This window comes from Calypte anna, chromosome 4 (genome assembly GCF_003957555.1).
Source record: "Calypte anna isolate BGI_N300 chromosome 4, bCalAnn1_v1.p, whole genome shotgun sequence".
Classification (NCBI taxonomy): domain Eukaryota; kingdom Metazoa; phylum Chordata; class Aves; order Apodiformes; family Trochilidae; genus Calypte; species Calypte anna.
The window spans coordinates 3,214,171-3,240,936 of record NC_044247.1 but is presented as its reverse complement, the minus strand read 5'-3'; the positions used below and the strand labels follow the sequence as shown (position 1 = coordinate 3,240,936).

Sequence of the window (26,766 nt, the reverse complement as noted above, 5' to 3'; positions counted from 1 at the left end):
AGTGACATGAAGAACCCACTCTCTACACAGCTGTGGATTAGACTATCAATGGTCATGTACAGATCTATTTCTATACGGCATCAATTACAAAAATGAAGCCCTTAGATATTATCTCAGCAAGCAGTAAACCCCAGTAACTGATGCTAGATTAACTCTGGCCCAGCGTGCCCTGAGAAGAAGCCCCTAATCAGCAGCCTCATATTAGCTGGGAAGGAAACATCCCAATTTGAGCTGCTGACAGATTTTTATTTTTTAAAAAGAACATTATCTTCTTTGTAATGTCTGCTGGCAGGAGATGGGAAAGCACTTATTTATAACTGTCTTCCCAAAATGCTTCCCTGCTTGGAAGCCAAGCTACAAATCCTGTATGGTTTGTTGTCTTTAACCAAAGGATGCTGGCATTTCTGCTTCCAGCTGGCAAAGGGCCTTGGAGCCAGTGCCAGGCTTTGGTGGGAATAGACTTGGCTTTCAAGGCTTGCTCACACAGACCCAGGAAGGCAATCTAATCTTTTATCATGCACAGCACAAAATTTTTGGAGTCAGGAAGAGCAAAGATGAGCCAGCAGACAGGTGTCACCAGCAAGCCAGATCAGGGGGCTGTGTCCTGGTGTGGGATAGGAGTCTTGGCATTGAAGGGAGAGAAGGACTGAGGGAAGAGACAGGCAAGAGATTCACATAGATTCACACACAGCTCAGATCATCCACAGGAAGAGGAGGCTCAGTTGCTGCCCCAATGCTGTGCCTAGCACCAAAAAGAGATCTGGCACCTTGGGTATCACCCTGCAGCACTGAGCCTGCACGGCCCAGGATGGGCAGCAAAGGCAGAGCCTGTGGGTGCTTGGGCTGCTGAGCTGATGATAAGACTTGACAATGGCTCTACTAAGGAGGTGATGTATGGTAGGATGTGGCCCTAGCAGCAGAGTGGATTCTGGGGAATACCCAGGCTAGCAGAAGAGACCACCTCTGTGCCAGAACCTGTTCAAGGCAGCCAAGTCACTGGATCTGATATTTAAGATTGCCTTCGATGTAATATCATTAGTAAGCATTTTATTGTGTTTGTTTTGCTTTTATAGGGTTTCTATTCCATTCACCTAGGCCTGAGTATTATAGTGACATGAATGTTTTATGAGATACACTTCATCTAGCTAACTTAAGAAAACAAAACCCAAGTAGCTTTCAAAACAGCCCCCTGGCAAGTTAGCAAAGCACTTCTCATTGGGAAGCCAAGGGAGCAGAAGGGCAGCAGCAATGGCTGCTGGAGGGGATGGTGCTGGCATGGAGGAAGCACAGGGGGCCTCGGTGGTGAGGGGTACAGGATTGCAATGGTGCAGTGCTGGGTCAGCAGAGGTGTTGGAGGGGGATGGTTGTGGCAGCAGCAGTCAGCCAGAGCCCGGCAGAACCAGGGGCCAGGTACAAAACCATCTAGGATGTCCACCCTGCCCGTCAGAAGGGCTGGAGATAGTGCACCCTCCCTTTCCCTCTTCTAGCTCAATGATGTTTGCAAAGAGGGAGAGGTTCTGGGCTTTCCCCTCTGTGCCACCCAGTGGGGAGCCCTTGGGGATGAAAGGCACTGTAGAAATGTCATGGGCAGTTTGGGCAGCATGGAAGAGAGCTGGTTTCCTTAGCATCAGACTGTAGGTGGACTTCCACCTCTTTCCTGATGATGCCTGCTGGTGTGGATGTGCTCATAGGCTGAAAGCTCTGGGGCTAAGCTAAGTATCTCTGAGCTCCTCTTTGAGCTCCTCACTGCAGCTGTAGGAAGGGTCAGTGACTGCATTGCTGTTGAGCCAGCAAGATGGGTAAGGGACATGCAGGACATGCAGCAATGCCACCTACGCTGCAGGACAGTCTCCCTGGCTCTATCCTGCTTTCTGCATGGATATTCCAGGTGGAATAAATCCTGTGCCTTGTGCTCAGCCCCACTCCTGTAGGGGCAGGGGGAAACTGAGCACAGTGGCTCAAAGCAATGCTGAAAGCATCACCTTGGGGGTGCTGAGGCCTTGGATTGGCTGCATGCACCCAAAACATCATGGGGCAGCTCATCAGGAGCAGCTGGAGGGAGGTCCAGGAAAGAGGGGAAGCATCCCTCTCTGAAGGCAGGAATGCCCATGGGATGAGGATGAGAACTCACCGGGCACAGGATGTCCTTCCTTGCAGTAGGACAGTGTGTCTATGGGTCTGGGCACCAGAGAGTGTTCATAGATGGCTTCAGTATCACCATCATGTTCTGCTGCTGAGAAGGGCACAACCACTCTTTGGGTCCCTGACTGTGGTGGTCAGGAAGGGAGAAAAAGCCTCTCTTCAAGACACTGGAGACCTTTCCTTGGAAGAGTGTGCAGGTGTTACAGTTGGGTCTTATCTCAATGACTTGGTGGGATGGCAGCTGGCTCACATGGCTCTCCAGGACAGCAGCATCACCCTGCTGTTTCAAAGACCCCCTTCTGCAAAACAGCATGCTGCTAAGGATGCTCAGCAGCATCTGTTCACAAGGGACAGGTACTTGGGTACCAACTGTCTCCTGAGTCACCCTCACATTTGGCAGTGGCCCCTAGTGTGTTCCACAAAAAACAGCCTGCACCTGAGCTGTTCTGAACCAACATCACTGCTGCTCTGGTGTACCAGAGCAGGGATGCACCACGATCTGGAGACCCCTAGGTTATATTCCTCCCTGTCAATGGGGCTTACCTGAGAGGTAGGGGCTTCTCTGCCTAAATCCACTCCTAAGCAGTGAGATACTACTGAGCACTTCTGAGTAGCCAAAGGAAGATGGGGAGCTGGAAGAAGGGGATGGGACAGAAGGGAAATGCCAAGAAGGATAAGTAGATGAGGCCAAGAGCAAGTGGTATAACACCCATCTGAAGATGAGCTCTGTGACTTCCAGTCCTGATGATGAATGCATGTGGCCTCACAGATATTAAATCCTCTGAGGCATTATAAAGATCCTGTCTTGACTTTCTGACTTACCCTTCCAACATGAATTGCCCCAAAAGTGCAACAGACCAGATCTTTCTCACCTGTTCTTGTCTGGGGAGGAGACATGGAGCAAACTAGCAGCTGGGCTTGGTAAGGAGGTGCTGCCAACCTTTTCTATGCCTGCAATGACTCTACTGATGACAGCAATGGTGGGTTCATACTCAGCAACCATTGTACTACAAGCTGGCCTATGCCTTACTGCTCCCCCAGTGGACCAGCTCACCTGCATCCACAGTACCATCTACCACAAAGTGGTAGTGCACTGAAGAACAAATTCTCTTACTCTTGGGGCCTCTACATCCTTGAACCCGGGTCACCAGGAGCATCTGCCATACTAGGGCAGTCTATTGTAGAAGACAAGGAGGTGAGTGGACCACAGCAGAGCGTGGAATGGCAGTGACATGCAGACAGTGAGGAGGAAATAGAGGAGGAGAGATATAAGCACAGGGTGACTTGGACAGATGGAGGACATCAGATTCATGATATCAGAGGCACAATTTGTTATGATCCTTTTTTTTTTTCCTCTTTCATAATCAGAGACAAAGTAAATCAAACCTAAAGTATATGGGATTAAAGTAAAATCACAGTTTTGTTTACATTATAAAAGAATAGTCTAATAGTAATAATAATATCAAACAATCAATAATAATTAAACAAAACAGAAAGAAGAAAGCCCTGGAGAATTCCTGCTTGGATGGTGCTCACTGATGGAAGGTTTGTGTGACTGGTTTTATTGTTTGGGGATCATTCCCTTGATAGCTGACTCCCGGTTTACATAGGTGGCCCAGTAGACTAAGTTGAAAATAGCAAAGAGGACTGGAAAGACAATGCGGGACATCTTGTCTACCTTGCTGACGCTGTTGTATGTCTTCTTACTCTCTGGGAACTTCTCCTCTATGCGGGGCATCTTGGGGGCTACGTTGGTGGCAGTAGCAGTGGCAGCAGCACTCTTGGAGATTGTGGGCAAGCCAGGGTCCTTGGCAATATTGAGGGCATATGTCGTGCCAACAATGTTGTAGGTGTTGTTGGCTTTCTTCGCTAGTGCCACTGGCTCTTTTTTCTAAGGAAGGTGGAAGAAAAAAACACGATAGAGATGAAGTGACTGTAGAATAGCACGGTGAACATTTTGTCCTTTGAGTTTACCTGTTTTCCCTGATGAGAAGATGGAAAAGGGTGTGAGGAGAAAGAGAGCAAGAAGAAGGTATCGTGAAGGGGAAGGAAGATGTGGTGAGAAGATGGCCAGAGCCTATGGCCATCTGCCACTAGATTGCTGCTGGATCATAAGGACTAGACTAGAATCTGCTGGACTAGAGTGGATCTGCTACCTCATGTAAACCTGGCATGAAGCATGTAGCACAAAGAGGTCTTGGCAAGGTGGCTAAGGTCTGCTGCAAGTCAAATAATTGAAGCCACAGAGCTGAGTTTGTAGCTACTTGCAGCCCCTTAGATCAGAGTGGTGCAGTAAAAAGATGTGTGTGGTTGCACTCAGGCTGCTCCAGGCAGGTGACTCCTCAACTGCCCAGCTCCTGCCAGGTCTATGCAGTTGTTAGGGCAGTGTAAGTGAATCCAGGCTCAAACTATACAGCTCTTTGTTTTCTCTCTCAGCTGGGCAGTGTTAATATGTTGCACATAAGGTCTGGATGTGAAGAGATGATGTAGACTTTAGAAAAGATGGGAAGCTTGTGTGGTTGTCCTGGGGGAAGAACTTGATTTTTTGCTTTGCTGGCCTGTTTCCTGTGTCAGGTGAGAGGAGGATACATCATAGAAGATTATAGTTCTCTTTCATATTTTTTCTTTGCAGCAGAATGTCAGTGGCTTTAAGAAAGTGGGTGACAGCATCACAATATTTTTGCACCATATTACAAGGATATACCATATGTTGGCTCGGTGCCCTGAATACCTCACAAATGCCTCATAATTTAAGATCACGATGTCCAAAATGCCTCTGGGATCTTTTAGAGCACCTCATGATCTACCCAGGTAGGATACAGAACAGACAAAAGGCATTTGCACTACGCCTGGATTTCTACCAGGAGAAGCCAGTGGAATGAAATGTACCCATATGCAGACACCCTACACAACCCAGGGCTCACATTCTCCATGCAGTGTCCACTGCAATTACACCAAGAGCCAGTGTTAGACACAGCAATGCCTCACAGTGGGAATCTAATACCTAAACTGAGAACAAGGTGTGACTTTGGATCTAATTTTCTATTCAGAAGCATCTCCTGGGGGTGCTAGGCATGGCCTTACATGTACGTGTGAGGGAACCACATACAAAGGGACTGTCAAGAGAAGGAGAGATGGTGCAGCCAGCAGGACCTGTTCATTTTCCCACCTTTAGCCTGGGTACTGGTAGCAGGTGGCATTGTTGAGTAGCAAAGGGAGCTGCAAAAGCCAGATTTGCCCCATCTGCTTTGCAAAGATACTCTAGGGGCTTTAGTTTTCATGCTGTAGTTCCATTTTAAATGTGTCCACAACCAGCATGGATATTCCTGGTTACCTCAGGAAATTAATTTTCCACAGTGATCTTCAGAGGGACACTAAAATCAAACTCTGTGCAACTTTTAAACCCATCTTGAATAACATCATAGCTGACCTGCAGTCTTGTAAAAATCCCAGCAATTACAGACATTAACTTGCTTAGAAGGAGGTCTAAATGTCTTCTGACCCAAGATCAGACTAAACCACTGATTGGATCATAGCCATATTCTTTCATGTGAGATGTTATGATCTTTAACTGAGTGACCAATTTCTGTCACCATTAGAGCCATGGTAACTTGTACCCACTGCACTGGAGGTGAACTTTTCCTGCTAAGGAACTGACAGGAAGCAGATAAAGAACGAAAGATGTTTCACCTTATAAAACATTTAAATATGCTTGAGTACCATTCCTTATTAACACAACTACAGGAGGTAATAAAATAATTAATAATCAGTAATGAAATGAAAAACAGATCACTGCTCACAGAGCACAATTTGAAGTGCAGTGTGATTATTTTAGTATTAATCAGCCATGTTATTAGTTACAGGAATAAGCTGACTACAAGTGTCATGACACTTTCTAACTAGCTAGCTTTTCTGCCCCAGAGAGCTTGAAAGTGGATCCATCTTGCCTGGCCAAAGACATCTTAATATCTTTCTCAATGATCTGGATGAGAGGATTGAGTGTACCCTCAGTAACCTCTGTTGTTTTGCAGAAAACACCAAGCTGAGGAAGAATGTTGAGCTGCTTAAGGGCAGGAAAGCTCTACAGAGGGATCTGGATAGGGTGGATTGATGGGCTGAGGGCAGTTGTAGGAGGTTCTACAAGAGGAAGTGCTGGGTCCTGTACTTGGGTCACAACAACCCCAGGCAATGCTACAGGTTTGGGGAGGAGTGGCTGGAAAGGACCTGGGGGTGCTGGTTTATAGCTGGCTTAACATAAACCAACAGTGTGCCCAGGTAGCCAAGAAGGCCAACAGCATCCTGGCTTGTATCAGGAATAGTGTGGCCATCAAGACTATGGAAGGTGATTGTGCCCCTGTACTTGGCATAGGCGAAGCTGTAACTTAAATTCTGTGCTCAGTTTTGGGCCCTTCACTTCGAAAAAGACATTGAGGTGTTGGAGTGAGTCCAAAAAAGGGCAACCAAGCTGGTGGAGTGTCTACAGCATAAGTACTATGAGGAGCAGCTGAAGGAAATTGGGTTGTTTAGACTGGAGCTACTGCTCCTATTTGTGTGACCTACAGCTCCCAAACATCAACTTGGATTCCTCTGGACTTCACATCATGTTGTTCAAGTAGTGCAGAGGCTTAGGAGACTACAGACAGGGCCTTTTTCCACTTGCCTATATAGTCTTCTGCCCTGGGCATTCATATGAGCCTTGGTAGCCTTTGGGAAGCATCCAGACCACACATTGACTACACCAAAGTACATGGGTGTGTTCTAGATGTGCTGTGCTCCTGAGGTGTCAGAAGAAATGTTTCAGCTTGAAGTTTACTGGGCTGTGATTTGTAAGTAGGTGTTTCAGACAAGATTTTGACAGTCAAACAAAACCAAACGTGATTTTTGTTGTCAGCTGCAAAGTAGACCCCAGACTTCCTCCTGCCATCTTTACCTGTGAGGGGTCTCATGTCCTTCTGAAATAGAGTGGAAAAACAGGATGAAACCCCACATTTTCTTTGAAAACTTATCCAATTCAAAACATCTATGTTGCAAAGCAATTCCTGAGTTTATGCCCCAGTTTGGCACAGGGAGACTGAACGACTGCACAAAGCTGTCCCTGTGTTGCTTTCCTGAAGGAAAAGTTGTGAAAGCTGGTCTAGAGATAAATACATTCCCTAGATATTGCAGTCTGACAAGTTCTTCCAGAACACACATACTGGAAAATAATAGAATTTTTGTTAATTATTCTCACGTTCAAGCCTCTCCGTTGAGGAGCTAATGGCTACACCTCTAAATACTGGGAACTACTGTTTCTGCCTATGATCTGCTGGAGATTTAGTTCTCTGCACCTGCTTAAAATTTGGGTTGGAAGAACCACCCCTCTGACAGGCCATTCTGAAGGTCAGCACCATTAATATTTACAGTAGTTGAGAAATAGAAGGTATCTGAGAAAAATCACTTGATTGGCATCCAAGCAGCTCTAATTCCTGACATACTTGCATCCTATAATTCAAAAGCCCAGCAACTGCAGTTGCTCTTCCAGCAAACATTCCACTCCTTCTCCATGCCAGCCAAGCTTCCCTCTGCAGTGTGCCAAAGACTTGATCCTATCATAAAATAGCAGCAAAGTGTTTTACACTCAGATGCCTCTACTCAGAGCAGAGCTGAAGGTCTGAACAATGTGGTCTATTTACAAGCAGGCTATGCACTGCCACATTACTATCAGGTGCTGGTGTAACCTTTGGCATCAGTCCTCTCTTCCATTACTTCATTCAGATTATGTGGGACCAAGCCCAGTGATTTTACACTCCTTGGATCACCAGACAACTACTCAGAAGCTGGATGGAATCAATATTCAGGCCAACACACAACAAAGGTAGTGTTGAGAGAAAGCAGAAGCAGCAGTGTTGTCAAAGAATGCTACTCATCAAGATGCTGAGAACATAAATCACTTGCAGTGCTATGAAAAGCCACAAGTGATTGCAAGTACAGTAGGATGTGGGCTGCAGAGCATGGTCAACAAAGTCCCAGAAAAAACACATTTTACTATAGTGAGGCAGAAAAAAAGAGATGTGTGTGAACCCACTGTGAGTCCATAAGACTTCAAACTGGTGGAAAATAGCAGCCTGTCAAGGCTCTAGCTCCTCACTGATGGCAAGGAGGGGAATGAAACAAAGATGCCACAAATGAAAAGAAACAAAGGCGAAATAAGAAAAATTCCCAAGTGACCTGGATCAAGGGGAAAACTTCAGAACTGTTGATGAGTAAATTGGACAAAAAGCTGGTCAGTACAGAGTCAGTGGAAAAGGCACCCAGTACAAACAGGTGCCTGCAACTTCCAAAATATGAGAAAGAAATACCTGATGATCTTAGTGACAGAGAGTATGCTTTCTGGTGACTTTTTCTTCATGAAAAGACATGTGAAAAGTACTCTAAAAGCCTGGAAAGCTTTAGAAGCCTACTTCTTACCACAAAGTAATGGACAACTGTCTTAAGGATGAGAAGGCTAAAGATCCAGGACTATTCCTTGAACCAAAGTGTGTTTGTTCCTCACTTTCACGTGTCTGACTGTGGCTACTCCTATTGTTTTTGTTGCTTCTGGCCACTCAGGATTTCAGGGCAATGTTGTACAAGCATAGAAGCAGAGCTAAATCAGATTTTATGCATAGATGCTGTGTTGCAGGTTGAAGAGGGTTTAAGTAAGCATCTTCCAAAGATCCAGACCATCTTCCATGCTTAGGAAGAGATAATACTTCTATTATGGGGAACTTCCTGGTAAAAGGCATCCTTGTGGACCTCATGAGTTTCTCAGGGAAGTTGGCATTAATCATTGTCTCTCTGGATCCTCACTGCAACAGCTGCTCAGGGAGTGACCTTGCTGGCTCCAGAGATGGCCATCCCTATGGTTGGGATAGATTGAATGAAATGGCTCTCACTTTGTTCAGACACAGACCTTCTGCAGACCTTCTAAAAGGATCTGAAGTGGATCCTTTTAATAAGATATTTTGAGGATGCTGGAGATAGGGAGCTTTGCAGGCCACTGAAATCACTCATCTTTCAGGCTGTTTGGGCCTCCAACTCCCCACTTACTGCCATCTCCCACCTTCTTCCTGATGATGTCTTTTTTAAAAATCACCAACAATTTTTAAAATTTTTAAATTTAAATTTTAAATTTAAATTTTAAATTTAAAAATTTTTAAAAATTACCAACAAGTTTTCCATATTGCATTCAGATATGTCTCTCCAATTTGGTCTACACTTTTAAATTGGTTGCAGTCACTCTTCCATACAAAAAGAGAGGAAATCCTTCATCCACAGTTAGCAATTATTGGTGGCAGGAGCGGAAGGCTTGGAAAATATTTGGGTCCAAGAAGCATTAGTCAAATCTTTTCAGAGTGTGCACTAAAGGGAATTTTTGGTAACATCTATAGTAATATCTTCCTGCCTTTCATTAAAGGAGAACTGTAGAGAACACAGCTGTGGCTATAGGCAGAACATTAGCATGATCATTTATGATGCAGACATCAGTGATCCACCAAGATCAGCCCATCATTTTAGATCCTACCTGAAAAAATGCTCTGGTTCCATCTAAACTGAGGGGTTGGCAAGAGGGGAGAAAGAAAGAATGGAGTGAACCCTAAGAGAGTGAACATGCAGGTAGTGCCTGTCAGTAACAGCTTTTGCAAGGTAGTGATTTCTTACAAATGGTTTAGGGAGCATTTCTGCCTATATTTGAGATGAGGGAAAGGTCTGATGCTCATTGGTGGTTTTTTTTTTTTCACATTCATGCAAGGAGATGAATTAAACCTGGAGTGAGGATCCTTGCTATCACATCAATAATGAGCATTCTTTTTGGCTGGAGGGAAGTCTCTCAGCCAAGGCTTGTCAGTGGTGGTTTTACTCCTGGTACAAACATCTTAAAACTCCTCCACTTTCTGTTGTGGTTTCAACCACATGCCTTGTCTGTTGTTTCAAGAAGACCTAATTAAAGGCTGAAGCTGAGCCAATGAGTCACCTTCATTGCATAGCAAATTCACTGCTTGGAAATATTAAATGGAATCAAGATGAAAAGCAGATATGGTGACACGCAATATTACCAAGCTCCCTGAAAGCCCATCACTCTTCAAGGAGCCCTCTGAGCTGGAAGTGAATTAGCCTGCTAAGATAAAGAACAGGATTGTATTGAAAAAGCATCCACAGATTTGGAGTTCTAAATTCTCCAGACAGATATCAATTGCAGCAAAATCCTTCTGAAACAATCCTGGTCCTGCTTTTTTTTTCTTGTTTGCTTACCAGGTGCACAAACATTCTGCATGCTTCTACTCTAATGTTTCAGCACTGTTAAGTCTTGCTGTACTGGGCTAGTGAATAAATTAAGGAGCATGCTGCTTCTATGACAAACTGAAGGTTCTGAGCCTTTGCTGCATGTTCAGTTGTGCCCAGCTCACATAACTGCCCAAGGCTATGTGAATCCTGACTTTGTGCTGACTCACCCATCCTTGAAAGGGACATAGTTGCTTTGAGGACCTGTTCTGATTCTTCCCTACCAATGACCCAGGAAAGGCTTCTTGCATCTCTAGAGGCCAGATTAGCATTATTGTTCATGATGGAAGTAGAAGAACATCAATTGGCCTCCTCTGGAGCCTTTTTGCCATGAGTCTGTTGCTCAGACCACAGCTGCAAAAGCAAACAGATAGATAAGAGTCCAAGAAGGACAAGAGAGGGATATCCAACAGCCAGAGATGACTGCAGCTCTTGGTAAGGCACCTGTTCTCTTGCTTTGACCTCCGTACCAGAGAGATGATGGATTGTTGTCTTCCCAAAAGTTACTGCAATTCTGCCCCGTATTTGCATAGAGCCCCACGGCAATTTTAAACAACACATCAAAATGCAGAGGACTAAAACAGGCTCTAGAACCAAGAACAAGGACAAAGCTGATTTTCAATTTGATTCAGTAAGTATAAAAAAGGAGCAGTGTGCTACAGTAAGCGATTTTTCTGCACAGCAGAGAGTAAATCAGAGGAGGAAGGGGGCACAAGCAGGGGTAGCAGTGGCTATCAGGAAGGAAGCAGTCAGAGAGACTCATCCCAAGCAAGAAGGGAAAACGTGGGTGATGCCAGGCACTTAACTCACTGCCAGTTGCTGTTTCTGATTGCTTGCTTCCCACTCACACTCTTTGCCCAAGCTCACAAAGCAGCAGCTGCCAGCAGCTGTGGGCAACAGCACGAGCATTAGACCTCCCCATCACTGCACCATGCTTGCACATGCCAGGGAAGATCTGCAGTCAGGGATACCAGCTGGGGGGGACACAGCAAAGTGGGGCTGTCTCCATTGGCAAGGCTTGCATCCTGTGGAATATCTGGGTGTGTGCAGCATGCCAGGAACACGGAGCAGGGCAGCTACGGATTGGACAGGAGAGAAGAGAGAAGGAGGAGGAGGAGACTAATGGCAGAGCAAGACCAAAACATGCACACATTCGTGTTTCCACCGGTGAATGCTCATGCAGAAGAACGGAGTCAAAACCGAGCAGTCATGTCTGGGTGTTTTTCTTCAGCCAAGCACAGTGACCAGCCCTCCAAGCCCTTCCTCCCTCAGCTTTTAAGAACCACTCCAGTTGAGATCTGAGCTGGGGATCCCAGTAAGTAACATGCAGCCTCCCAGAGTGCCGGGAGGCTGCACATTACCCACTCCCGGCGCCCGCACAGATCTCTCCTGCAGTGTTTCTTAACCACCCTCTGTCCCTGGCCTTGGCCACAGGGCTGACCTTCATTTCTTGGGTCTCCAGTACTTTCTTGCCATCCCAAGCCCAGCTGCGCTTGGTGAAGTAGTTGACGGTGGCAAATTCGATCAGCGCAGAAAACACAAAGGCGTAACAGACGGCTATGAACCAGTCCATGGCCGTCGCGTACGCCACCTTAGGTAATGAGTTTCTTGCGCTGATGCTTAGTGTGGTCATGGTGAGAACGGTGGTGACACCTGTGGAAACACAGCAGGAGACAGGGATGGTGTGAGACCATACTCTTGTACCCGCCCAGTTATCGATCAAAGCACACAGTTGGTATTTCCATGATGTACATTTAGGAGCCACGTGGCCCACGCTCCCCCTGTAATCGAGAGTGTCTCACCCAGCAGAAGTTTGGGGTGTAATTAATTGAAGAATGAAACAATCTGGGTGGGAAGGGAAGTTAGGTTGTCCCAAATCAGGGCTGAGTTATGTTGCTCGGGACCTTCTCTGGTTCAGTTTTTAATATCTCCAGTTCATATAACCAATAGCAAACATATGCATAAGGATGACATTAATCTTCCCCCAATTCCATCAGCTATAGCTCTACTCACTATAAAAGAGTCCTAGTTCACAGGTAGACACCTGCATTCAGATCCTCAGCCTTGATGTAGATGATGTAGAACATCAGCCTTGCTGGCTTTGTGGGAGTTTTTCTAACCATGACTCTTGCTATAGAGGAAACGCTTCCTGATCTTTGAAACCACACCACTTAATGTCTTACTCAAGAACACAAGCAGGTGGTACTGTGTGTCACCTCTCTGCTAGGTGACTTTTGTACACTATACTTTCTCTTAAGTGGCATCTGCTGGGTGTATCTGTTATTTCCATAGTGCAGCATCTCACCTGCTCTGGGAGAGCTGGTGCGTAGATCCTGAATTAAAGGTCTTGGCAGGAAAGCACAAAGTAATTCTGTTACTAAATGTTTATAAAAGCTCTTAATATATGTGCAATGCCAGCCTGACACTTTTCCTCGGAGACAGCACCTCAAACAAGCTGAAGAAATGAATAACAATATAATTACCATGCAGTTATACTGCCTCAGCCTAGGAGCATGTTATATGGAGCTCTGCACATTAGCAATTTGAAATATTGAGCTTTCAATGTCTCCCCATGTACCTATTCTCTCCTCAGTTCCAAAGCCAATATAGATAAGCAGACACAGCCAAATGCATATAATTAGAATATCAATATTTTGCTTATTTTTAATATTTATGTCTTGGTTTGTAGCACAAACGTGAACAGCAGTATTTTTGCAGCGATCCAGTGTGAGCAGGGGCACTGAAAGATATTTTGGGATTTGGCCAGAAGCTTCACTAATGCCAGTCAAGGCCTGTAGATCACCAGCTCTGATGCTCAGTCTATTTCCCATAATTTGTGGTGCCTTTCTTCCCTGACTTGACAGGATGACCCCATGTTCCCAGACTCACCAAAAACCGTCCGGGCAGGAACAGACTCCCTGTTAAGCCAGAAGGAGACCTGGGAGAGGATGACTGTCATAATGCAGGGTAGGTAGGTCTGGATCACAAAGTACCCAATCTTCCTCTTGAGGTGAAAGTGTGTGGTCATGACGACGTACTCCCCTGCAGAAACAGGCAGAGATGCTGAGCAGCCAGTTCTTTCCAGGAGGGGGCCAGCCAACCACCCAAACTTCTCTAAACCACTAAAGATCTGTCCTGAACAAACTTTCAAGTTCTTGGATGAAACTGCAGCATGTGCATCTTTGTTACTGGTTGGCATGCCCTGGTATCTCACAGCACTGCAGGCCACCCCATCAGCCTTGCAGAGGATTTATGTATGGTGCAGCATGCTGCTGGCACTAATTCTGCACATGCACACACAGCTGCTGTGCCATGCCTGGCATTGGTCACAGCCAGAATTTTTCCTTTCAAAACATTCCTCTGGAAACTTCTTAATTTCCTTACAAAACAGCCGTGGGATAAAGGCAAATCAGTGCCAATAAACAACTGGGTAACAGGCTTTCCCTGTTGCACTCCTGGCACAAGATGCCTCTGTGCATCTCTCCCAGCCCAGCTCTCCTCTGTTTTCTGCACCAGCACAGGGAGTCTTGTTGTGGGCGAGATCTCCTAAGCCTAGAGAGGTCCTGGCAGTGCTCTGGTAGGATTTCAGGACAGGATTTTCTTGGGCAATTAGGAAAATATCCCACCTTTCCTCACTGTAACTATCTCAAAAATCAGGTCAAGTTCTGTTGTTAAAGGTCTGGGCTATAAATCAAAGGAGCAGCTGTCCCTGTTTTCCCTCAATGCCCAATTCCTCCACTCAAAGCTTTGGATATTTTATTGGATTATTGTGTCTTTTTGTTGTGAACATGGCTCTGCTAAAACACTACACACGGGAGCCTTTAGCAGCTCTGTTGCCACTTCAGGTTATTCATCTGTATATTTTACTACAACTTAAGTAGAGAGATGGGCCAGATATTATGACATTTAGTTCCCTGGACTCCCTACATTTCCCCAAGGGAGGTGATATGAGTTGTTACAGACAGACACTATTAAAATCAAGTGCACCAGAGAGGAAATATCCTCAAATGAGAGAACTATTGGTGCATATAGAAGAAAAAAAAGAAAAAGAAAAAGAAATATGAGAGACACACACGAGAAAACATAAGCTATTGGTACCTGGATTCAGCGGGGAAGGGAGGACCAGCAGATGGGAGAGAAAGTTGATTAATATTGGTCATTAATCAGAAGCAACATTTGTTTGGGATAATCTTCTATTATCTATGACAATAGTTGTGTAAGCAGATGCAGTGAAAATCACACTGAACATTAAGTTGCATTTGCCTCCTCTACCCGCAATGCTCTCCCGAGGGACTGGAAAAGATTCCAAGACTAATGAACCTACAGTATCTGATGGGCAAGACAGGACAATTTTTCCAGACAGCAGATAATTTGTAGGTTTCTAAAATCAGTTTTCTGGAGTGTATGAGTGATAAAGCTCTTTCAGTGGAAACCACTAAAAGCTCAGCCCTTTGCTGCATCTTTGTGACTGTTTCAGATGTGTCCAGCCATTTTCTCCACTAGCATGAGGCTTGTGGTGCTCACTGCCCACAGATCCTGCCTCTATAATTATGTCAAACTGTCATGGCATGTAGGTCCCTCTTATCTGACAGTGTGCTCATCCCAGGCATTGCACTGTGGTCCCACAAGTACCTGTGCTGGATCGAACCATCTCTGTCCCAACAACATGGCCCAGGAGGTCATACTGGTTCAGACGAGATCCACCCTTTGCTACTTCCACTGATTTATCCTTCCCCAGTGTCCAGGTGTAGACCACTTCTGTCTTTGTGTAGGCATCTGAGGAAGAGAAAGACGAATGAAGTTGGTGCTTCTGCCTGACCTAAAATAGACCCAAACTGGCCTGGAGCCAAATGAATCCCTGCTGTGCATTCCTCAGAGCCACATGGCTGAGCACAGCCAAGCATGGCCAGAGTCCAAGGCAGCTCCAAACCCGTTCAATCAAAGCAGCAAAATGGGAGCTGGAGATTTCAGATGGGAGCTGGAAGAAGGGGCTGAGCACTGCTGTTGACACCCACATTGTCCCCTAGATGTGCTGTTTCTGCAAGGGCTGGCTCTGAGCAGAGGCAGGATAGGCTGAGCATATGGCATATAGGCATAGGAAGGCATATGGATCAGCAGGTTGTTGGGGCAGCAGGACAGCCACAGTCCTACCCTGCCAGGGATTGGGAGAGTCGTGCAGCAGCTGGCAAGAAAGACCAAACACAAGTGGGGTTGAATTCCCCATAATATCTAAGGTTCATATCCACTCTGCACCATTTTTTTTTTAAGCAAAACCAAAATTGACGAAAACCATGTTTTTAATTCACATTTACCACCAATTTCTTCTGCTAAGACATTTGGGGATTCTTTCACTGGGGTCAGGTCAAGCAACAGGTCAGGTCAACTACAAAAACATCTCAGCTCCTGCTTTGTGGAAGATTGTGTCCTGAAACAACCAGATTTCTCTGATCTTTCCAAATAAACTACTGCTATCTCTGCACTCAAGGTTTTGGCAAATCTGTTAAATTTTAAGCAGGTGCTGTGCAAAATGGAAGGAGTGGTTCTGATAATCAGACAATGTTTCTCACCATGGCAGTGTGCTGCTTAAGCACTTCTGATCCTGGCTGCCACTTCTCATCCAATGTGCAATACACTGCTCTTCCAGCCCCTCCTCCCAGGTCACAACATGCTTCTGGAAACCCTTATTCTCCACCAAGCTCAGTTTTGTACAGTTCTGCCAATGCTTTCCCACCTTGATGGGCAGCACCTTCTGCTCTAGCAGTCATGGTTCACCCACTGTCACTCTCAGTCTACAAAGGAAACTTTCCACAGTTTCGTTGCCATCATCCCTGAAAATACAGTTGTCTACATACCCAGTAGTCTGGGACAGAGGAATATCTGGTGTCATGGAGGACTGGCATGGATGCTTGTAACATATTTAATGCCATGAAGATGGTTTGGTTCTGCTTAATACCTTGCTTGCAATGCAGTCCAGTCCAATCCAAACAAGGACAGCTCTGACATACAGCAGACCTGACAACTTCAGCAACATCTTCTGCTAGCCTACTCTCAGACAGCTACTGTACAAATGTCCTATGATTGGCTTAGAAATTGTTGTTCTCTGCTATGTACATTCATCTTCTAGGGAGGATGGTGACAGATGAAGCCATCAACTTCACAGCACTTGATTCAAAGAATGATGCAGGTGGGAAGCTGAAGCTACCTGGAATGCCTGATGCCCTTATTTCTCCTGCAAGCTCTCTGCCTTCCCATCATGGCACAGGGACAGAAGGCTACTGATGAGCTATTCAGGTTGTGGGGATCACTGGAAAGTGGTCTGGAGACAAATTTGTCTGTCTTCTTAATAGCATAGACATGTCTGTCCTCGCATAGTTCTTTACTTACACATCTGACCCAGTCTAAGCTTCTTGCAAATGAGCAGCTTCCAGCTGTCAACAGCTTTTTGGCACAAACACTTTTTTGATCCCACTCCAACAAAGGAGAGGTGAGCTCAGACGCTACGTGGATGGGTGTGTTAGAAAGAGCCATACTAAGGTTAAATAGGGGCAGGTCACTGAGCTGCTTGTGTCAAAACTCTCAGAATTCAGAGGCCAAATCAGTAAAAACACCCAGAAAAATCCCAAAGGGTGTTCCAGCAGAAAGATGCACATTAATCCATTTTTGTCACCAAGAAACATTATAAGCATTATATCTGGTGTAATCTGCCTTCCTGCAAGACTTGTAATAATCCCAGAATTTAGGCCTGAGGTATGAGATTTTATATCCCTCTCCACACAGTCAAGTAACATTAATAATTCGTCCTCTCTGTACTTACTGGCCTTAGTGATGTCTTGTGGCGATAAATTCTGCATTTAATGAGGTGCTGCCTAAGAAATAACTTTATTTTAGTAGTTTTGAATCATTCGGTTTCATGGATGCATTTTGTCATGAGGCAGAGGAGCAGATGCACATGATAAATATGATTTCTTCTGGTGTCAATCAACCTTTTCAACTTTCTTCTTACTTAACTCCAAAATGGATACAGGAAGGAAGGATCAGTTTGGAAAAGTTGTGATTTCTCTGTTTTCTTAGTATTAAAAAAGTAGATTACTGGTGGGAGCTCATTCTTTAGTTGGAAGTGAGAAAATCTTCCATCTAATATAAGCATTGATTGAGAATGTTGCTCAGATCATTGGACCTGGAGGACACCCCAGGCCGAGCAGAATTAGAAAATTTTTATTCACGTTTTTGTGAACCAGTGACTTGGAATTTGATTCTCACTCATTTTAGGAACAAAACCAAAAGAATTTGCACATGGGAGACAAGAGGGAACTTCTTCCAAGGCAGGGGATGGGAAGACCAGGCAGATAAGCAACTGCAAACCTGAGGCTGGGAGCAGCCTTCAGCTGACCAGCAGCCTGCAGATCTTCCCTAGACCTTGGAATGAGGGAAAAGCAGCTCTGCGTTTTCCACCAAGGTCATCCTGCTGCCCACTTGAAAACTGGGAGGGCAACAATAAGCTGCTCTTCCTACTTCTCTAATACATTTATAGCAAAACCATATCTAACCCATTCTGTGAGCCTGAATTGACCACAGCTTTGCTGCCCACTTCTGACAATGCTAGGAATTGTACACATGACACACGAGCAACCAGTTTTAGGTCACATTATCGTTAGCGGTAATTAATAACACTGTTACTAAAGTACTAGAAAACACTAGTCACACAAAGAACTGCTCTTTATCTCTACTTCCCTGTAGAGGCTGATCAAGTTACTTACAGCTCCCAAATTTCAGCGGGCAAGCATGCACATCCATTGGGAAATCCTCCAGGTGCATGGGGCACTCTGCATGGATCGTTAGCCTACAAGACAAAACGTGGGGCATGGTTACAAACACAGGGCTCTGGAGGCTCCCTCCTGGCCCTGCTGCCACAGCATCTTTGCTCTGCATCCATCAAAGGCAACAAAGGCCACGCTGTGATTACTACCCTCTGGGTCTCTGGGCAGAAGGCCATCAGCTGTGGGGAGAACAGCCATCACACAGATATGGCCACCTTTCCCATTGTATAAACTCAACTCAATTGACTAAATCCATCTTTATCCACCCAGTGGGATCAGAAAATCTGCCAAAACCCAGAACTTCAGTTTGCTTATGCACTCTGCACAGAGAGCTCATTAATGCCTGGGGCCAGGGGGACATTTCATTAACCATGCTGGAAAGCAGAGGGAAGGGGCTTCCAGAGAACATGACCTGTTCTTCCTACGGTCCATAAGGAACTGAGTGCCAGCAGATTACTCAGTCAGGAAATCACAGCATTATTGGGCTTGCTGAACAAGTCAGTTAGAGCCACGAAGTCACAGGTGGTGCTCTCTCCTCAGCTGTTCCCTCACTGGTGGCACTGCAGAGGATGCTGTGGGCAGATGCAGATCAGCACGTCCAGGAGCTATTTGGGATGGTGTAGGACAACTTGTGTGCTTTACACATCATCCAAATACTAGCAGGATACCTTGTCAGGAGGAAGTTCTGTGTGAGAAGCACAGCCATAAAAGCAGTGTGCTGCAGAACACTGGGCCAGGCGTAAGAAGATCCATTATAAAAACTCTAAAAAAGGTCAAAGCTTGTGTTCCTTACTGCAAAGCCAGCAACCTAAGAGAGGAAGCTGGGACAGATAGCTTCCAAGGAGGCATTGAATAAAATCTCTGAAGGAATCATTTGTAGATAAAAGTTTCCACTTTTGACAGCTTAGCAAAATAACAGACAAACCATGACAGGAGGAACAGGTGGATGCAAAGGGCAAGTCCACAGACCTATGGATGAAGGTGACTTGTGAAAAACTTAAGTGAAGAAAAACAGTAGAAAGCACCAATTGAGGTATTTTCCTGCAGCTGGAAAAATGTTCAGGTAATTTACTCTTCAAAGAACATATTGAGACTTAGTAAAATGGAAAAAAACCCTGAAAAAAAGGAAAAAGTTAGGATTTCATTTGCTAAAATCAAACCAGAATTTAAAAAGATTATGTCTTTCAGGTGGACATACCTTAAATAGTTCCACAAAAAGAAAGCAAAAAAAGGACTGTTTTTTAAACCTGACATAAAAAGTTTGGTGGACAAAACCAATCACGAATCACTCTAAAAACCTCTGTGGGGGAAACAAAGCAGAATCAGTGAGGCTTGGAGGTGGCAGGGGATCTCTGTGGCTGCAGCAGTGATGGCTGCAGTGGCAGATGGTGCTGTGACAGGCAGCCACCAGCCACAAGCTAGGAACAGAGCAGCAGCAAATGCCTGCACAGCTGCTCCTGTGCTGGCTGTGAATGCAGCCATGGCTGTGCTGGAACCTTGCCGGTGACTATGAATTTTGCTTTGCCAGGTGAGGAAAGGAACCTCCCAGACCCACATTCAGCCACATCTGCTTCTTTCAGATGCTCTAGGAAAACTGACATCCTCACGACAGACAGGCAGAGGCATTAAATCAAGAAGAGGTGCAAGCAATGCTGAAAGCTGCGGGAACTGAGATGGACCGAGTGGCCAAAAGCCCTGGAGCCCACACAGGGGTTTGGGAATTTAAACCACAGAGGTTTAAATCCTTTATGGGATGTCTGAGAGCTGAGGCATGTGGTCACTAGGGTCACAGTGCCACAGAGCAGATCACACCATGGGAAAGTCTGTGCCTTATTCTTGTATGAGCAGAGGGAAGAGGTGAGATTCCTGCACAGTCTGAGCTCCCCACTGGTACTGAGCATTTCACTGGTAGGTACCTCATTGCTCCCTAGGGCAACAGCAGCACATATTCATTTCTGTTATTTTTCAGTGCCAGTTAGCACTGTGCTGTCTCCACATCTCCCCTTTGTGCCCCAGGAGCTGCCCGCAGCGGGGAAAAAACCCTATAAAAGCAACTTCCACAATCAGGACAGGTTCAGTCCCAATTAGCAGCTCTTAGCTATTCAGCATGAGCAGGACGTGGTCCCTGTACACCCCATGGGGACTGCTTGCTTGATAGGTTCCAAGGGCTCACAGTCCAACTCTGGCCTGGTTAATCACTCGGGGTTTATTTGGTCTGCACAGGCTGACCACATCTCCAGCACATGAGGCAAAGAGTAATTAGGAAACCTGGGTGAATTCAGAGCAAACCACACTTTGTTGTCACCCCCCAGCAGCTTCCTCAGCCAATTCAAGAACCACTGTGTGGCTGAAGAAACTTCCTGGAAACAAATCACTCTTTATGACTTGCTGATCTCTTTTTCACCTTTGGACCTGGTCTTTAGGACTTCAACCAACACTCACTGAAGACTGACATTGATTTTGTTAAGCCTACAAGCACATCATTGGACTGATTTTCTTCTGGAGACTCAAAGGCCACCACAAACAAATTGTTCATTAATTGTGATGTATCTCTTTCATAATCTGAATGGAAATTAGGATTTCAAGAATCCTGTATAAAAACCTGTCAGCAAGGCATGGACTTGACAGCCTTGCTCCTCGCATTCTGTTTCTGTTGTGATGCTTTCCTCTGTCAGCTCAAATTCACTTGGGGACCTTCATGGTTGGGAAGCATGTCAAACATGTCCTCATGGATCTTCACATGCAATTCCTTCTGTGTCCTTTCCAACTGCAATGGACTTTTTGCTTCTAATATTTGTCACTGACACTGGTTGATGCATTTCCCCTGTCCTCCTCAGCAGGTAACCTAAGTCTTTTTCCTTTTTGCCCTCCTATTTCACTCTTATTTTCACTAATTACTTCATTATTTCAAAAGCTCAGAGCTAGGTGTTCCCTAAGTCAGCTTTTCCAAAGGACCTCTGCTCTGACCAGTGCTTTCCTTCTGATGTATCCTGAACCCCTCCTCAAAAAACCAGGAAGGCCTTTTTCATCCACTGTTCTTTTTGCTTTTGTGAGCAAGAGCCACTACAAATAGGGCTGAACGATTCAAAGGGCTGCAGATTGCTGGGCTGGTGACTGGGTGCCATTTAAAGCAGCCAGAAAGAGCCTTAGAGGGGCTGGGCTCTCCTGCCCTCTCCAGGCCATGGGAAGGAAGGGAAGGGGACAACTTTATATGGATGCTGGATGACTGCAGTTATGTGGGAATGCAGCAATCACATTTTAAATTTAAAATGTGATTTATTAGCTGAGCTAGTAAACAACAACACAATAAATCCATGAACAAACCACTGAAAAAGCAACATAATCTCCTACTTCTTCACCTGCAACCGAAGCTTTTAAAACTCCCCAAATAAAAAAAAAAAAAAAAAAAAAAAGCCATATCATTCCAGAGAGTCTGGTTCAGCAACTTCAGCCAGCCAGAAGTCAGCACATTCATGGATAACACAGAAAAGGAGTCAGCTTTTCTGCCAAATGGGGAAGCAATAGATGTGTTCCCTCTCCCAGGTGTTATCCCTTGCCTGAAACCTCTTCTTTTGGCCTCTGTGCATCCTGGGGTGGGCTGGTCCCTAAGGTGCTCTCCCCACAACTGGAGTGCAAGGCTGTGCAGCTCCTTCCTGCTCAACCCTCTGCATCCCTTGCCCATCTCTCAGCCCCCTCATGCAGCCTCTCTTGCACACACTCATCTTTCAGAGCACTCATTAGCAGAGGTATTTACGTGAGCTGTGGAATCAGTCACTGTTCAGGAGTGTCCACATTCCACTTTCATTTTCCTCCTCCACCTCCTGTTGCTAGTGAAGGACTCCTCAGCACCATATGCTTTGCCTAATGAAACGTAAAAATGTCCAACTAAGAGGAATGCATTTCACTTCCCAAACACCTACTGATGCCTCTGAAGTACTTGGGCAAAAAAGCCCATTGCAGAAATTCTGTGCCCCTTAACCTGTGGAAGGAAACTTGTGGCCACCTAGCAACAGAGATTTGCTTCATTGCTCTAATGTTCAGTTCAAGTCCAGACATCTGAGCCCTGAAATGTCATACTGAAGCCTAAACAGCATGTGAAAAATAGCCAGGCTGCCAGCAATCAGCTGTTGTATCCTTTGGCACATCTGTCCCAGGCACTAGCAATAATTTATGCAGAACTGTCTTGAAATCAACCCCCAAACTTCTCATGTTTTTTCCCCATTTTGCTGTCACAATGGCACCAAAAATGGAACATCCAGGAAACAGGCTATGTTTTTCTCTTTAAAGTCATGGGAAGTCTTTTGAACTGCTCAATACAATGGCAAGCTTCTGAATCAAGCTAAACATACCTCTCCAAGGGCTGATGGTACAACAAAACCATTTCAGCTTCGTTCTCATGGTTACCAGGAGCTTAGCAAAGCCTTTGATGTCTCATTAGAGCTCCTGTCCTCACCTGCATCATGCTGCAGGATAAGTGAGAGTCTCAGTACAATTTCTGGGATGCAAATGTAATAATCCCTTGGTACATGTGTGGTACAAAAATATGACAGCACCCTATACAGCAGAATAGACTTTGTTTATGCCAGGGATATTGCTTGAGTTTTGTCCTGATTTCTCCTCTAGGATAGTCACTAATAACCACAGTCAGGCTGAATAATGTTTATGGTTTAGGCTGTGTGAGAATTTAGGTTATGTTTTATTGCTGGAGTTTAAGCTTGAAAACTTAATAGCTTCTAGGATCCTTGAGCTGGATATGAAATCATTGAATTCACAATGCATCTTCCCCCAACCCCTGGAGATTTCAGTCCATGATGACAGAAACACAGCTAGAGAAGGTGATTTCTGAAGATTTCCCCATCCTGAGACAGTTTCCTTTCAAAAGCCTTCCTGCACAAAACCAAGCATGGAAAACAGATAATTTCTGCCTTTGGATCCACTCTGGAATCTGTAAAGCTGAGGAAAGCAGGTTGCACAAATATCATCTCATCTGTTTTCCTTGTGTGTTTAGCAATCTAACTTTGGTCTGCTCAGGTCCATTTACTCTGCCACCTCAGATCAGCTCTGAAGTGGAATTCAGCCAACTAGCTGCCAATCCATACTACACAGAGGAACTGGTGCTGGAACCTCCCAGCTGCTGCTCTTACAGAAAGGAGAATGATGGCTGCACCTCCATTGTGTGGAAGAGTTCTGCAAGCTCCAGCCTAAGGTTCTCAGAAGTTAAAGAAAAAAAAACCAAACCAAACCAAAAACAGGCAGTAAAGAAAAACCAGGCTCTGCTGGAAGAGATACTGTGAAACTGTGGTTTCAAAAAGCAGCCTGGGAAGCTCAAAACTCTGAGCATGCCACAGGAGGTACTGGGTTCAACATCCCAGTTGCACACATCCAGGTAGCCTCTGTAGGCAGCTTTTCCTCCTGCTCTGCTTCTGCTTCACCCAGGGGCTCTCTGACCCTCCTTCCAGAGTGCTTGTGCACTGATCACAAGAAGTACTTCATGGTGTCTTTAGCTTCTTGAAGCAGTTGGGCATGCAGCTGAGTGCATTGACCTACAAGTTACAGAAAATATCCTCTGAGTGCCTAACTTGAGCCCATATTGTCTGGGATCCACCCTAACAATTACTGCAAAGCCTCAACATCCCACTCTGACAGTTCCTGTGAAGAGCAGGAGAGCTCTTTAAAGCCTGGATTCACAAAGCTGAATCCCATCAGCACAGCATTAATCTTTTGCTGTGTTCATGTACTTCAAGGCCAGGAAGAACCAGAACATTTTCCATGTTCCTCACACAACTCAAGCCAGAGAGTGCATGCAGAGTTTGCTGCAGCAGCTAAGTCTCTACACCTTACGTAAATCCATGAACAATTCCCAGTTTGTTGTATTCACATCTGGTACCAGAGCTTTGAGACCCTAGCTGGGCTTCTGGGAACTACTTGGATCTTGTAGGAGCTCCACAAACAAGACTGAAGAAGCAGGCTACATAATAAACCCGTGTTCCCCATGCCCTCTAAGGCAGCTGAAACAGCAGGAAAACAGCAGAGGGATCAGTAATCCTGTCTCTTCCTCAGCAGCCAGAAGGAATGGAATAGAGAAATACAATTTTATGCTGAGAGTGGAAAGGCCATATTGTCACCCAGGTGCCAAAGCCTGAGCTACTGATCAAATGTTTGAACCAAGATACTGCATGAGGAGGCTGAGCCGTGACTAAAGGAAACGTCTGGATTCTCAGCAACAGCTGGTGTGGGACTCTGTGAAGCTCAGGTCAGTGACAAAGACTCCATCCAGGAGCTATAAATATTGTCACACAGGGGTAACTTTGCTGGATGCAACCGTGACAACGTGTCAGAGTTGCTCTTCCACCAGAGCAGCTTCATCTATAAATGTAAACACTGAGTAAGAGGAGTTGGCTTTCACGACAGGGTAAACAGCAAGAGACAAACCTCTAATTGCACATCAGCAGAGCTGATCCCCTAAGGATATTGGCGGGTACAAGGTAGAGGAGTAGGATATGTTTGAGGTGTCAAACTGCATGGTAATGTGCCTGTCTAGACTGAGCCTGCAGCAAGGCATCACCTTGGCAGTCTTGCCAGTGCAGGGGAAATCTGGTGGATGTCCAGACCAATGCCTTGTCAGCAGAACAGAACCTGCCCCTTTGGGATTGCACTTTGCTTGTCAGTTGTGTGGGGCTGAGATTGGCTTCATAGACTTGCTCCTTCCTTTGAGAAGGACACGTGCATGTCCCTGGGCTTAGGTGAGAATAGCAAATGTGCCACTTGGATATAAAACATTACTATCCTTCTAGCCCTTTTCTGGGATGACTTTTCAAAGCACTAAACAAGGAAGAGTGATACTATCATCATCATTTTACAGGTGAACTGAGGTGTGAGTGCCTATGAGTGTCAGAGCCAGGTAACACTTGGTCTCAGCCTCATGCAAAGCCTTGGACTATGCAGTCTGTGGTCCTGCATCTTCCTTCCTTTCCTAGCTCTCACTCAAAAGCCCTTGTGTATCCCTGAGCAAGCTTTTTCTTCAGCAGTAGGGAAAAAGATGATCATCAGCTGCACAAGGACAGATATCCCATTCTGGATGTGTTAAACAGCAAGCCCAGAGGAAACCTGCTTCACTCCTGACACACTGCCCTCTGCAGGGGACAGTGCTTTCCAAAGGGCCAGCAATAAACACATCACCAGCATCAGGTTGGTCCAATGATGCCTGGAGCCCCACTAGGATAGCTCACACACATCTGCACAGCAGCAATCTCTGCTGGGTAAACAAAGGATAACCATGCACTACAGCTCCTGGTACTGTGCAATACAACTTGTGACAAAAGGCCTCAACCCTCAATCTTCGAGTATCTGAGTGGGCTCTTCATCCCTCACAAAGCCTTAGAGGTACATTTAGGGGGGGCAGGAGAGCACGCAAAAGCAGATCCATACTTTCCTTTATCCCAGCATTCTTTGGGCAACAGCTAAACTGAAGGATGTGTTGAATTTATTAAAAAAATCCCATGGCTTCATTTTCTTCAAGAAGCTCAATCCCAAGAGCTTCATGATGCTACTATCCTGGCACCTGCTCAGCCCTAAATGGAAAAGTAAATCAAACTTTCCTAGTCACACAAAATTTGCTGAAGCTAATGGCTCTTCGCTGAAGAAAGAAGTAGTGAAATGATAGAAAATGCCTTGAAACTGAGTTCTTTTTTTTTCTGTCAGATAATGATACAAACAAGGAGTGTTAGTCATCCACATGCAGGTAGAGAGCCAGGAGCAGAACCAAGCCCTTAAGTCAAGTTGGGCTTCTCTGTTCATTTACTCCATCTGCCTCAGTAACATGAGATCAATGATGCATGGAGACCTAAACCCTCAGGGCACTGGGAGGATTATCTTGTATTTGAGAATGGCTGCACAAAAGCAGAGCATTGTTGATCCATGTAGGTTGTAAAATTTGCTCACTCTATGTAGATTAACAGCCGGCCTAACTACGAGAAGATGAGATTCTGTCTGGTCCTCAAAAAAAAGGAGGTGAAAATGCAACAACTCAGCACAGAGAATCCACAATGAAGCCTGTTATTAGTTAGGATTGGCTTGAAAGTGGAGGCAGAGAAAACAATTTTATAAAACAAAGATTTACACCTTTCCAAAGCCGAGTCCACACCTTTCTTGTTCATCTGTAAACAGCTTGTTCTTTCATTTATAAGCTCATTTCCCTCAGAAGGCAAATTAGTACCTCAGCCTCAGGTGGCAAACATTATTTACATGGGTGAATAGTTTACAAGCACACACGAATATCTGACTAGTTCCAGAAGGAATATACAAATAACCCAAAGACATTTCTCTTTGTGCTATCCATGTGTTGCAGCTTCATGATAAATGTATATACCAGGGCTGTTTTGGAGAAGTCCAGAGAAGATGGGTGCCCATGCATGGTTCCCCAGCAGCAGTCATGTTGTAGAAGGAAGGTCCCAGTTGCTGGAGCTCACGCTGGGGTTGCCTGGGCTGTATCAGTGCCTGGGCTGTA

General features: G+C 45.4%; 1 protein-coding gene across 1 annotated transcript in view; it reads right to left on the bottom strand.

Moving 5' to 3' along the window:
• Positions 1–3,703: 3,703 nt before the first annotated feature.
• LOC103535633 (gamma-aminobutyric acid receptor subunit alpha-3) overlaps positions 3,704–26,766 on the bottom strand; it is a 65,058-nt gene continuing 41,995 nt past the window's right edge. Inside the window, exons 6-10 of the mRNA XM_030449025.1 lie at positions 18,201–18,283; positions 15,076–15,219; positions 13,333–13,485; positions 11,885–12,096; positions 3,704–4,033 (exon numbers count right to left, since the gene is read on the bottom strand). Of these exons, the coding sequence (XP_030304885.1) occupies positions 3,704–4,033; positions 11,885–12,096; positions 13,333–13,485; positions 15,076–15,219; positions 18,201–18,283 (922 nt within the window). The remainder of the gene's footprint in view (positions 4,034–11,884; positions 12,097–13,332; positions 13,486–15,075; positions 15,220–18,200; positions 18,284–26,766) is intronic.